A 12,356-nucleotide genomic window follows, 5' to 3' on the forward strand; every position below is an offset into this window, starting at 1 on the left:
TGGGTATAGGATCAGAAAAATTTTCTTGGTGTACAGAGGGAATGTTAGAAGATCAGAAAGGCAGAGAAGCCCATGAGAGAGGCAGCTATTAAAGCAGAGAGAGGGCGCTTCATGTTCTGAGAACTAGTTCCTCATGAAATGTTTGTTTTAAGCTCACACGTGGGGAAATCATTTAAGTTTTAGTGAGTTTAGGGAAATATGTGATACCCTGGCTCTTGATTTCACCTGATAAATACAACAAAGATGATGCAACAAAGAGCAAATTTTTATAATATAAAAATATTAGAGATGCCTGCTTTTCTTCAATCTTTCATTTTTAGGTTTAGAGATAAAGATTAGCAAAGATCTTTACCTATTGGGTAACTATAAACTTTTGTCAAACAGGGAAGTCCTGCTTTGCAGCCTCTACTATGCCACGCCCTTTTCAAACATAGATGGAATGGCAATGGGGGAAAAAAAACAGATGTGTTGTTTTTGGAGGGTGTTTCTTTTTGTAATTATCTAGTCATTCAGTAATTTAGTATTTGAAACAACATTTCCAAAATGCCAGAGGCCTAATGATTTCTAACCAAATATCTCACAATGCTGGACTCCACATCATGAAACTCTAGCTTTTTGATACTATCAAGGAATCTCTTTCCATTATGATTAGGTTTTTAAGGTAAATTTCACCTTACAGCATTCACCTACTTAGTGATCTGAGTTCTTTCCTCTAGAGCTTCAGAGAACAAAACTAGTTCATCTTTCACACACTTCCAAGAATATGGCTAGCCATTATGTCAATCTGAGATCCCAGTTAAATATTTCTAGTTCCTTCAACCATCACGTGTGACATGTTAATTTTTCATGTTTTCTGTGCAAAACCCACATGCAAATCTTAAATGCAATGTGAATAAAGCATAGTACATTAACATTATTCCTTTCATCTAGACCTTTTAACTATTAAAATGTTATTTCTGTAGCCCAAGTTATGTCACTGTTGGAATCAGAATTACAAGTACTATTGCTCTTTTTGTTAAATGAACTATAAAGCCAGGTTTTTCCCATGCTGGACTCACAACGGATTGTTTTAGAACAGAACAGCCAGACTTCACACATGAGTACTCAATCTTAAATTTTGTATTTTTTAGCCTCTTGAGGTTTTTTAAAATTGTCATTCATTGTACTATCACTCTTTCTCCGGATTTACATGATCTATAAATTTAAAGTGAACACATGAGAACAAGCACATAGGACTGATATAAACTATCCAAGGCCTCTCCAAGTTGATGATTCTTTCAAGCAACTTTAAAGCACTGGTTCTCAAACTTTAATGTACATTAGAATCACCTGGAGGGATTAAGGTTCTTTACAAATCTTTTAATACGAGGTTTGGTTTAACTTAAATTCTTATGTTGGATTTATGCTGGCTCCCAGACATAAATTTTGTCACAGTGCACAAACTGATTAACTCACATTTATTATGGTTCCATTTCCACAACATTTAAGCTGTAGATGAAAAAGCTAAACTCTGGCCAATTCAAATAACCCCAATGTTACTTCAACTAAAGCTTTCAAATGCTGACATTGTCAAAAATTAAATAAATTCTCCCAGGTAGATGCTGAATTTTTAAACAGAGTTAACGTCACACAGATCTTAGTCTATCATAAACTAAAGGGAACATTCAACCTTACCACTTTGACAATTTGTCAACAGCAGACATTGAATTGCAACTTTCAGGAACTGATTGTTAGGTTCAAAAATTTAGTCAATGAAGGGAAATTTCAAATGTCATCTGGTGTTAAAAGGGAGAATCATTTAGCTTCTTCTATCGTCATTAAGACTACACCTAGTGAAATTTGGCAAGCTTTGGTAGGTACACAAGTCAAAGCTGTGGTCTATTAGCTTTTGATGATAAATATGTAACCTGAGTACAGTAACTGCTCACCAGCCCTCTGCCCTCCCTCCCAAATATGCTCAAACGAAAGTATTTTCACTTCATTTATTCTTTCAAAACAAGTCATTTCATACACCATTTATTTAAAATCACACACCTCATAAATAAAATCAATGTATCTTAATGACAATGGCAAAATCACTTAAGAGTTGTACAAAATGAAATTAGGCATTTCTCAGGCAGCAGCAGTGCATTAACTTAGAAAAAATGCTGGCAAATAGACAAAAGAACATTTTTAAAACAAGACCTAGAAAGGCAGTACTTTGTACTATTTCATCCTTTCGTATTACATATTCAAGTCATGTTCTAATGCTCCAATTTTTGAGTCTTTATTTGTGGTTTTCTTGCTTTAGCAGACCTACTTCTGCATAATACAGGAACTACAGGCCTGCATTCTCTATCTCTGACAAGTTCTACATATTTATTCTGCATTTTAACTGAATTCAAGATTTTCTAAGGAAAAAAATTACTCTTTGCTAAGTACTTATTTCCTGTAAAAAGCTTGAGTCCTGAATGGCACTGTGGTGAACAAGAAAATCGACAAGCATTAGGTCCCCTGGTCATTTAAGTAACTTACGGGCTACAACTAACTTCATATCCTATACCAGTTATAAAATCAGGCTCATGTAACTTTTAGAAGAAATTCTAAAGTTTTCTTAAGTTCATCTATTTATCGTACAACTTAACCAAATCTTATCTTCATTAACCCTAAACTTCTAGGAGTAAGTTTGTAGTTTAAAAGTAGTATAAAAAGGCATTGTAGCAAAATACTTGTGTTCTTAGTCTAATACTTTAATGACAAGCTGTTGTACTTATGGCCCTGACACATTCTATGCCAAGAAATGGGGCAGAAGGTTTGAGGTGACATAAAGGCATTGCTTCAAACATTTTCCAGAAAGCGTAATTCACAGAAAGGAATGCATCAAGTTGAGAATCTTCTCATTTTTTTTAGTAGTACTTTACCTCTTGGTCCTTCTTCCCTTCATCCTAAAATAACAACCTCCTATAACTCCCTATGAATCAAGACCTAAATCAACACTTGAAATGTCCAGTAACAGTGTCACAATTTTCTCTAAATCAAATGTTCAAAGCACTGTTTTCAAAATGTCAGCTAATTTGGGGGGAAATGTGCAAAATATAACTCTTAATAAGAGAACATCTTTAGTTAATACCTAGCTTATTCAAATCAAGTGTTTCATTTCAGACTTTATGTCTCTCTCCTGTATCATACTTTCAAGGCTGGACTCAAAAATCAGCTCCTTCAATGTTTGCTTAGAAACAAATGAAGAGTTTAAAGAATCTAATATTTTGTTAGTTGTTACAGTAGTTTTTGTTCTACAAGAACAAATTTGAATACTGCACTATACAAAGTTATAACATTTTGAATGCTTGGGCACAGAACATGCTCCTAAGTTACTGTAATTGAGTTCTACATTATTAAAATACCAGAAGGTTGTGTCACTGAATACACTATACACTGATGGCAATAGTTGATTAAGAAGAGTGAACTGATACCAGCTCAAAAATTATTTTTTTGAAACTTTAACAAATTTTCATATATATACTTGGTCTCCAATAGGTAGTTTTCATATTTTTTTCCAAATAGCATTTTTAAAATTTATCTTTAATTGTGGTCAAGTATACATACAAATTACTTTAACCATTTTAAGTGGACAACTCTTTGACATTAAGTACATTAGCAATACTAGGTAACTTCCCCCACTATCTATGTGGACTTGACTATTTTTAAGATCCCAAACCAAAGCTCAGACTTGTTTAGCAATAGCTACTCATTCCCACATTCTGCCACCTCTGGAAACCAACATTCATGCTGTCTCTATGAATTTGCTTATTATTTCATATAAGAAAAACAATATAATATCTGTCCTTTTGCATCTGGCTGAATTGACTAAATATGATGTCTTCAAGGGTCATTCGTGTTGTAGCAAAAGATCATCCCCAGTGGCTAATGTGTAAACTGTTATTTCATCTTTTTTTAAAGTGCTGAAAATAGTAACAAATGTGTCTTGACACATGACAGAACATGATTCTCAATATATGCAAGCTTAGAAAGGCCACCTGAATTGTAAAGAAAAACAATCACTGTATTGCTTAATCTTGTATACTTCCCATATTAAATTTCCCAAAGACACAGTAAACTATGTTTAGCCAGGACAACTACGGTTTAATTCCCACACAAAGGATAGAGGGAATAAGCAAGTTAGGTATTGGTACTCAGAGACATGTATGGGGACATAATGTAATGTTATTCATTCCTGACTATGATTTTGCTGGGACTTGAACTTCAGCAAATAATCAAGTGGTCTGACTACATAAGTTTTTATCAACAGGGTCAAGATGACCAGCAGCCATGCTTTCAAGGCTATCACTTGACTATGCCTATTTATCATTTATGGGAAACAATTAAGAAATCAACCACTAACAATCAACAGAAGATGCAACATACTGATGATGTCTTCATGATTATCACCTCACAATATTCCTAGTAATATTAATTTCTAAAATCACCCTATCTAGGAGCATACCTAATCTTTAAATCCAAAGAGCAATGGAAAGGAGGCGGGGTGTTGTAAAACACAGTCTTCATTCACTAATGGAAATGGTCCTCATTTTAATTAAAAGGATATTCTTGTACAGCAGTTAAAAAGTGAATGAATAGGAAGAAGGGACTCATTCTGCTCAAGTGCAAATTTAAGAGTTTCCTGTAATCCCAGGGCAAATACTAAATACCTAAGATTTTCACAGTCCTCAGGATTAGAACTTATTTATATTAATAACTACTTTCAAAAGAGTTTAATAATAAGCATAACAAATTTAAAGATTTTTAAATTCTGTGAGGCTTACAAGCTTGAGTTTAGAATGAGTAGTCTAGGTTTTAAAAATTTTATATAATTGAATCAAATGGTCTACAAACAGTGCTTCATCTTGAATTTTCATCAGAACGCTACTTTAAAAATACTACTGCTGAATTTCAGCAGATGATTAATTAAAATGTCATTATTTAGAGCAATGTGAGTATCAGTGTTGAATTTGTGAATGGACAATCTAAATAACAAGTAAAATAGAGTAAAATACGATACCCTGGATAAATATTTGACACATGCTATAAAAGTATAAGCTTAAACACGTAACAAAAACACTTAAATGGAGGGTTTTAATTTTGTAAACTATTGGTGTTATATTTCTTTTCACTTGTTAAATTAATCCACTATAGGTAAAATATAGTCTAAATTTTAAAGTGACAGAAATTTATGTTGGGAAACGCATCAATACATGTCTGGTACATAAAAATAAATGTTTGTTGCATGAATGAACTAGATCTAAAATTTCAGTAGGCAAATGTTAAGACTGGCTCCTGAAGTACTGAAAAAGGCAAGTTTTATGAATATTGATGCATGATGCTCAATTTAAGCAATGCTACCCAGTGATATATGCTTATTTTACAATTTTAAATGTAGTATTTTCTAGAGAAAATAAAAGACATAGAAAAAGTCATCTAGACCAGATGACAGACAGGTATGAAGAGATTTCCAATCTTACTCATCTGTACATATCATGATTGCCAAATATGAAGTATTGTAAGCTTACACGTGCTGTCTTAAGGCTCAGTAAAATAGGAACTAAAACACCTATAAATTACATTGACCAAAATAACTTATAATGAATGTTTAATGCAGCTATACACACAAAAGGTACTTAAGAAACGTCATCTGATGATTTCAATCATACTTTCTGATGTTCTTTAAAGGTACTTTTAAAATCACTTACAAGTTCCTTAATTTTATATGGTCACCTTCACCAAGTGAAAGTACAGAGAGCAAAATCTCAACTTTAAAACATCTGCCAAGAAGAGATGCTGACAGAGATATAAGTGCTTTTAAATAGAACATAGTTTTCTCAGTGAGACACTTAACCAAAAATGAGACCAAGATTAACAAAACTTCACGACATTAAGCCTCTTCACATTATGTGAAATAATACACAACAATTTTAAATTTAGCATCCCTGATCTTTAGAAGAATCAAGATGAGAGGTAGAAAACTTTAGCTGGAAGATCTTACAGCAAAGCTAAATTTAGAGGGTGTGCTTTGCACATTAGCCACCAAGCAAATGACTACAGGAAGAAACAAAATTCTAAGAACGCTGAATAAGGCAAGGATTTAAAAACCCAATTTTGGAAGTGAAACAAATTCATTCAATATTATCCCAATTACTTTAAAACTCTTCAAAAGGCAAAGTAACAGATCACTGATAAGCAAAGTGCTAACTGGCAGAAAAGGGAAACTACTAAAAAAGTGTTAGTGGAGGGATAAGGTTAGCATGAAAATACTGTTTTAAGCAAAAGATCTTGCACAAACCAAATCAAATTAAAGCATAATCACTATATACACTTTCCCAGAAGTTGAAGGAAATGCTGTTAACAAAAATCTGAGGAAATTAAATCTCACCAGACGAATCTCATAAAAAGCAAAAACTGAGCACTCAAAATTTTAAGGAACTTCAATTAAAAGAACCTGCTTAATTAAAAAATTTTATCCTATGTGACAAAGACCAATAAATGAATCACATTAAAACAGGACGCCAACTGTCTTTCAAAGCTTCAGTCGGCTGCTTCAGGCACCTTTCCCCTCATACATTCTACTTTAATATACTGGAAATTTTAAACAGGGCACTATCAGTTCGTACTTTTAGGTAACATTCTCAAGGAACAGACCTATCCCAGTAGAAAATGCCTGATTTGCTCTTCTAATCAGTTAAGCACACACATATAAAGTCTACCAAATTGTAATATAAAATTAGTTTAGACAATTCTGAGTATCTTCATTTGAGGAATCAATTCATAACTTAGAAACTATTAACTCATTGAGTTATTAAAAGGACTCAATTACTGGAGAATCTCATACATGTCCTGTAGCCTCACCTGAGGCCTTCCGTATTACCCAAAATGTGACATCGTCGTCTTCTTCTACAAGTTAATGCTGCTGGATGCTAGTTTATAATACTAAGACTCAATCTTCAGGTTAGTGTCAGCAGGCAGCAAGTACTACCTATTCTGTCACCCCAGCAGAAAGAGGGCATGTATCACCACTGTGGACTCACATCTGTAAACTTGCACACTAACTTTAATCTTAACAAAGAATTTCAGTGTCTTAGTGGTTTTAAGTTAAAAGGGTGGTTCAAGTATTGTGTCCTTTTGTTCTTTAGGATTACAATTAGCTTATTGGAAAACCCAGAGCCTTCTGGATCTGTGAGGTAGTAGGCTTCAACCCTCATCATGCATGGATCACACTTCTCCAAAGTTGGTATGGCCTGTCTCCTTGGCATGTTCCCTTGCTTCTGCTTGTCCAGTCAATCCCTTCTGGCACACCATGCATCTCAGGGTGAAGCGGTTTACATCAGTAAACTGTCTCTTTCTTCTAGCTTCATCTGCTAATTCCAGTGCTTGTACAAGAACAATATCATCATTAGAGGAGAAAATGGTCAGAGGAGGGGTATCTGGGTCAGGGAAGTTACGCTGAAGCGGATCATAGTGGATGCCATCATAAATAAGCAAGACCCTTTTGGTATATCCTGCATCTTCCCCAAAACGATCAATTCTTACTGTCTGTGTATCTACTACACATATTTCACATTGATAAAACTTAGACAAAATTGATATCTCAATAGCTCCTCCCCATGTATCATCCCTTTTGATCCATTCACAGTACTCTTGATTTGTTTTTCCCAGTATTGCCTCACTATAGAAGTCTGGATCACTTGCTACAATTTGTGCTATGAGGCGTCTCATCTCAGGGGCACAAGCAGGATTCAAGACTCCCCCTTCAACGACATAGTATACACTGGTAAAGAGGCAAGAGTTGTCTGCAGGGACCACGGTTCTGGCAAGCACAGGCACGGATTCCCTGAAGGAACTAGGAGCACCATGTTTTGTAAATGCAGGTGATGTTTTGTGCTTGGTTTGGTCTTCTTCAACGATCAGCATGTCGCCTGTTAAAAATAAAACAAACCCAGAACTGCAGAGAAAATATAGATGAAACTGGTCTTCACTAGCCCAGTTTGTAAATTGCAAACAGAAAGAGTGAAAGCATAAAGTGAGGTTACTAAGGAGAAGAGAGTTTTGCAAATAAGTTATTACTAACACTGAATCCTCATAGAGATGAAAAACAAAGGGAAAAATGCTTCATGCTGCTCCACAATTTAGTGAGGGGGCCGGGGTTATACACCTTTACATTTGCTTTAAAAATACATTTCAAAAACAAGCTTCCTTATCCACATTTTAAAAGCACAAATCTTCCAGAAAGTGTTCACCATAGAGTAGGCCACTAGGGGGCTGTCCTCCTGAAATTTAAACATACCTACTCTGTTTCATCTTACAGGCTTTGATATAAGAGAAACACTTTTAATTACCAAAGTTAGTGTTCAAGTTTGAATATTTGTTAATAATAACCACTGTTGGTTACACATGAAAAGAGCCTTTAACTGATGTTTAAAAGCTAACTCTAAAATCAGTATTCTAACTGTGAAAATAAGTATATATGAAGAGGATTGCAAAAACAAGGCAGGAAAGCAAAAAAAAAAAACGTGTATTTTACCCTTCGGGCCTGCTGATTCAATAACAGAGGGAAAAACTGAACCATGGTGTAGTCGGGACAGAAAAAAACAGGTCCTACTTTTTCACACTTTTGTAGATGCAGCGTGAAACTAAAATGATTGAGACATTAAGACAGACTAGAAAGAAAAATAGGGAAAGAAGATTTCAAAGCTTTGGGCTTGTCACACGGATTGGGCCCTCCTTGTTTTTTCAACAATTTGTAAAGACTAGGAGATGCTAGACATACCTGCCCTCGCCTCCATCAGAGGTATTTGTATCTTAATCTCACCTTTGCCCTCAAAGCCCCCAGCTGACCCAGAGCTCCTCCCATACTCCCCTCTCCAGCCTCCCAAGACCTTTCTTGGCACAGCCCCGACACCCTTACCTGATTGGATGGGCAAGTCCTCCAGAATGGTATCCCCGTTGCTGAGGTCCAGGCACTCCGGCGGGAATCCGACGAGGATTCGCTGACCGCCGGGGGCGATCCCGGTGATGGCGGCAATTTGGCCCTGGAGTTCCCGCACTCGGGTCCTGCTGGATAACCCCTGCAAAACATGGGTGCCGTCCTTGGCCTTGCAGCGGAGCCGCCACATCGCGTCGGTCCGGCCACCCGCGGACCAGGCACCCGCCGGGCCACCTTTGGTCCCGGCAGCAGGTTGGAAGATGCCGCCGGGACAACCAGCCACCGGAGGGACTCCAAAATGGCCACCTTTAGCTGGGCCAAACATCGCGAGAAGTTGCCGGTGGTTACAGTTCTCGCGACACTTTGGTATGGTTTCTGCTTTAGCCCTTTAATAAGCTCGAACTTTCTTAAAGTGGCAAGGTAATGTCCGCCCCTCACCAGTAAGGAACCAAAAGGATGAGGATTTGTCCGTATTCCCAAAGTACTATTCCCAAAGTACTACTGGTGTTGCCTGTGGAGTGAGTAAGGTGCCTCCGCGTCGGCAGCATATATGTTCGAGGGAAGAGGGCGGGGGAAAGAGTTTCTGAATCAAATAGGTTGGAATGTAATCGTGCACTTCGTGAGGTCGGAAATGATTAAATCGGGGCTTCCAAACTACACCGGTAAAAATAGAATCATAATTTAGAACGCAAAGGAATGTCAAGAACGATCAGTGAGTCAAACGACCTGTCAGAAACAATCAGATGCTTGTGACTGGACTCGAGTCGCTGCAACAACATTGACTCATTGAGGTTTAAGGGTGTTGGAGGTTTGGCCCTCAGTGGGACAGTAACTTGAAAACATAGCTTTGCCACTTCAGAAAGCACAGGATGAAGTCAGCCTCTGGACCTAGGATAATTGCTATATTCAGGTCTTGGCAGTATAAGGAGGAGGAATGAAGGATGGGTACAAACCTGTATTAAACAGAACTTCTGTTTTGGCCCTGGGCATATCAACATGAAGATTCCATTCTGGCCTTTAGTATAACAAGGACTACTAGTCGGGGGAGCAGGATGGGGTGAAAGGAACACATAACGATTGAATATCAAAACACCTGATAATGTTAGATTATGCGAACATTTTCCAGCCCTGTATCCCTAGGACCTAGGACTGAGCCTAGCAAGTAAAAAAGGGCTCAATAAATGCTTAGTGAATGGATAAAGACAGTTGTATAGGCACAGAGAAGGCAACTATAACATGCAAGGAGTTGTAAAAAGCTCCAAAGGCGGGATACTATTGAGCTGCTTGAAGGATGTATTTAATTCTCAGGTGAAGGAGGAATAAAGGCATCCCTGAGTTTATTTCTCTTTTCCAAGAAAACCATATTCATTGTTTTTTTCTTTTCCTTTATTACTATTATTATTATTATTATTATTATTTAATCCTGGATCCAGATCAGCAAGTCCCCTTCTTCCTGGGTGGGTTTATTAATAGAACCAAGAATCAAATGGGCCTGGGACAATTATGAAAACTGTAGTTCAGATGGAATTTGCAAACACCCTCTGTGTAAAAGCTTCCACCTCTGAACAAGTTATGTGAATCGTCTGCATCTTCCCACACTTTTCATGACCTAAGTTTCTATTGACTCACTTTTCCTCCTTGGTTCCTTAGGTTAACCACAGATGAGACGATCACCTGGTAGAGTGGGAGGCGGAGGGAGGGAAACATAGAGATGGTTAGAAGAAGTCCTTTGGGCTATATGGATGGGTCTATATGGATGGGCTTCTGATTCAGTGATGAGAGTAGTGGATTTTCTTGGGTTACGTTTGAACTGTGGGACAGATCGGAAAACACCTTAAGATGTAATCAGCTCAAGTCCTCTGGTGGCTTGCTCTAGTACAGCACCTTCTAAAACTTACGTTACAGTCCAGTTGGGATCCAGGGATGAAAGCGTTAAATCTTCACAGCGTCCGCCAGTAACCCGACTCCTGCCTAGAAGGCAATAGATTAGTCCTATCTCGCGATAGTTTGGATTAATGGTTTTTTTATATTAGCTCCGCCCCCAGCTCTTTAAGTTGCCAGGCAACCATGCAACCACAGTGCTAGGAAACCTGGGAACTTGTGATCGTTCACCTTTCCAGCCACCTTCAGGAGCTGGCGACACAGATTCCAATTCGAGCCCTGCCCCCTAGAGCCTGCAGGCGCGGGATTGGTCGATGATTTTCTCCAGGTGAGGACCAGCGCGGTGGGCGGAGGCAGGCGGAGGAAAGTGGTTTGTCCGGGATTTGTGTGTCCTGCCACGGTCGTAGCCGTCCGCTCCGGTCCGCCGCGTTACCCAGGGAGCGCCGGGCCGGCCGCCGGGAGGAATCCTAGGAGCGATCTTAGGGTGAGCTGCAGCTGCGCAGCGTCTGGGAGGGGCCTGGGCGGGCGGGATGAGGGCCGCTCTGTACACCCCGGCGAAGTGCCCGGCGATGATGCCTAGCTGTTTTGGGAACTCCCAGTAGCCGGATCCTTGCCGGATCGAGGACGTTCCTGGTTCGGGAACTAAAGCTGGTATTTGGGTTGAAGGATTTGTACCGTCTGCAGAGGAACAGTGCAAAGTCCTTGTAGCAACAGGACCTTATGTCATCGCGAGCCCCTTGCTGTCTGGATTTGGGGAGTGAGCTCGAGGCTCACATGTAACCGGGGCGTTCGAGCCAGTACTTAATATTCTGCAGGTGACCTTGGGAAGTAATTTACCACCTCTCTGCGCCTCACTGAACCTTCTATAAAGCGTGTCCTAGGTGATGAGGCTGCAGAGCAGAGATTGAGAATGCGAGCACCAGAAGTGAGATGCGGTTGGGCTAGGGCTGTCTTATGGTCCAGTTACAATTTTTCCTTCAGGGAACAAGTTTGAGATTTCCTCACTTCTCTCATTTTTTTTCTGGGCAGCATCCTCCAATTGGACAAAAATGTTAGAATGTTAGAATGAATCCTACTCTTGGGCTGGGACTTGATAATGAACTTGAACTATTCCCCTCTCCCTCCCACTACCCGCTCAGATTATTTAGGTACATGTTTTAGAATCTGAGGTCAGGAAGGAACAAGCCACTTCATGTCGATCAACCTTGGCTTTTCAGTCTTTAAAATGGGCAGAAGTAATAATAGCAAAAACTGCCTTATTACTGGATTGAATGAGGAAAGGATTGGAGGAAATAACTTCTGTGAATGTAAAATCCTATGTCAGCATATAAATGCTAGGTTGTAGCACAACTCTCCTTATAGGTGAGGAAATGGTGGGCTTGGCAAATTCATGACTTATCCAAGGACTCAGCTATTAAGTGGAGAAAGAGGACTGGACTTGACTCTTGGCTCAGGGTTTTTCACTTTTACCACACAGCTTCTCTTCATTGAGCATTTAGATGGATGTCTTCTTCCTTCCCTC

At 38.7% G+C, this 12,356-nt stretch overlaps 2 protein-coding genes across 17 annotated transcripts in view; one reads left to right on the forward strand and one right to left on the reverse strand.

The window, feature by feature from the left end:
* Positions 1-1,968: 1,968 nt before the first annotated feature.
* Positions 1,969-10,542, reverse strand: YOD1 (YOD1 deubiquitinase). 2 transcript variants are annotated; one of them, XM_077157641.1, is made up of 3 exons: positions 10,492-10,542; positions 8,936-9,095; positions 1,969-7,946 (listed from the first exon to the last, which is right to left on the reverse strand). In XM_077157641.1, exons 1-3 carry the CDS (start codon positions 10,540-10,542, stop codon positions 7,243-7,245), a joined length of 915 nt encoding a protein of 304 aa, XP_077013756.1. In that variant the 3' UTR covers positions 1,969-7,242. The 2 variants fall into 2 exon arrangements, with proteins under 2 accessions (XP_077013756.1, XP_077013755.1); XM_077157640.1 differs by lacking the exon at positions 10,492-10,542 and having other exon boundaries at positions 8,936-9,649.
* Positions 10,543-10,968: 426 nt separating this feature from the next.
* The window catches only part of PFKFB2 (6-phosphofructo-2-kinase/fructose-2,6-biphosphatase 2), a 49,592-nt gene continuing 48,204 nt past the window's right edge, over positions 10,969-12,356 (forward strand). For 4 of the 15 annotated variants that reach the window (XR_013174272.1, XR_013174275.1, XM_077157631.1 and 1 more), the window contains exon 1: positions 10,970-11,162. The gene's annotated coding sequence lies outside the window, so the exon portion shown is untranslated. The other 11 variants (XM_077157633.1, XM_077157634.1, XM_077157635.1 and 8 more) reach the window with 6 other exon arrangements.

Source organism: Tamandua tetradactyla, chromosome 4 (genome assembly GCF_023851605.1).
Source record: "Tamandua tetradactyla isolate mTamTet1 chromosome 4, mTamTet1.pri, whole genome shotgun sequence".
Taxonomy (NCBI): domain Eukaryota; kingdom Metazoa; phylum Chordata; class Mammalia; order Pilosa; family Myrmecophagidae; genus Tamandua; species Tamandua tetradactyla.

Bases quoted from the DNA above. Each gene is read 5' to 3' on its own strand.
- YOD1 (XM_077157640.1), bottom strand. From the start codon at position 9,278: ATGTTTGGCCCAGCTAAAGGTGGCCATTTTGGAGTCCCTCCGGTGGCT. The intron at 7,947-8,935 runs GTAAGGGTGTCG...TATTTTTAACAG, and splicing joins GGACTTGCCCATCCAATCAG to GCGACATGCTGATCGTTGAA.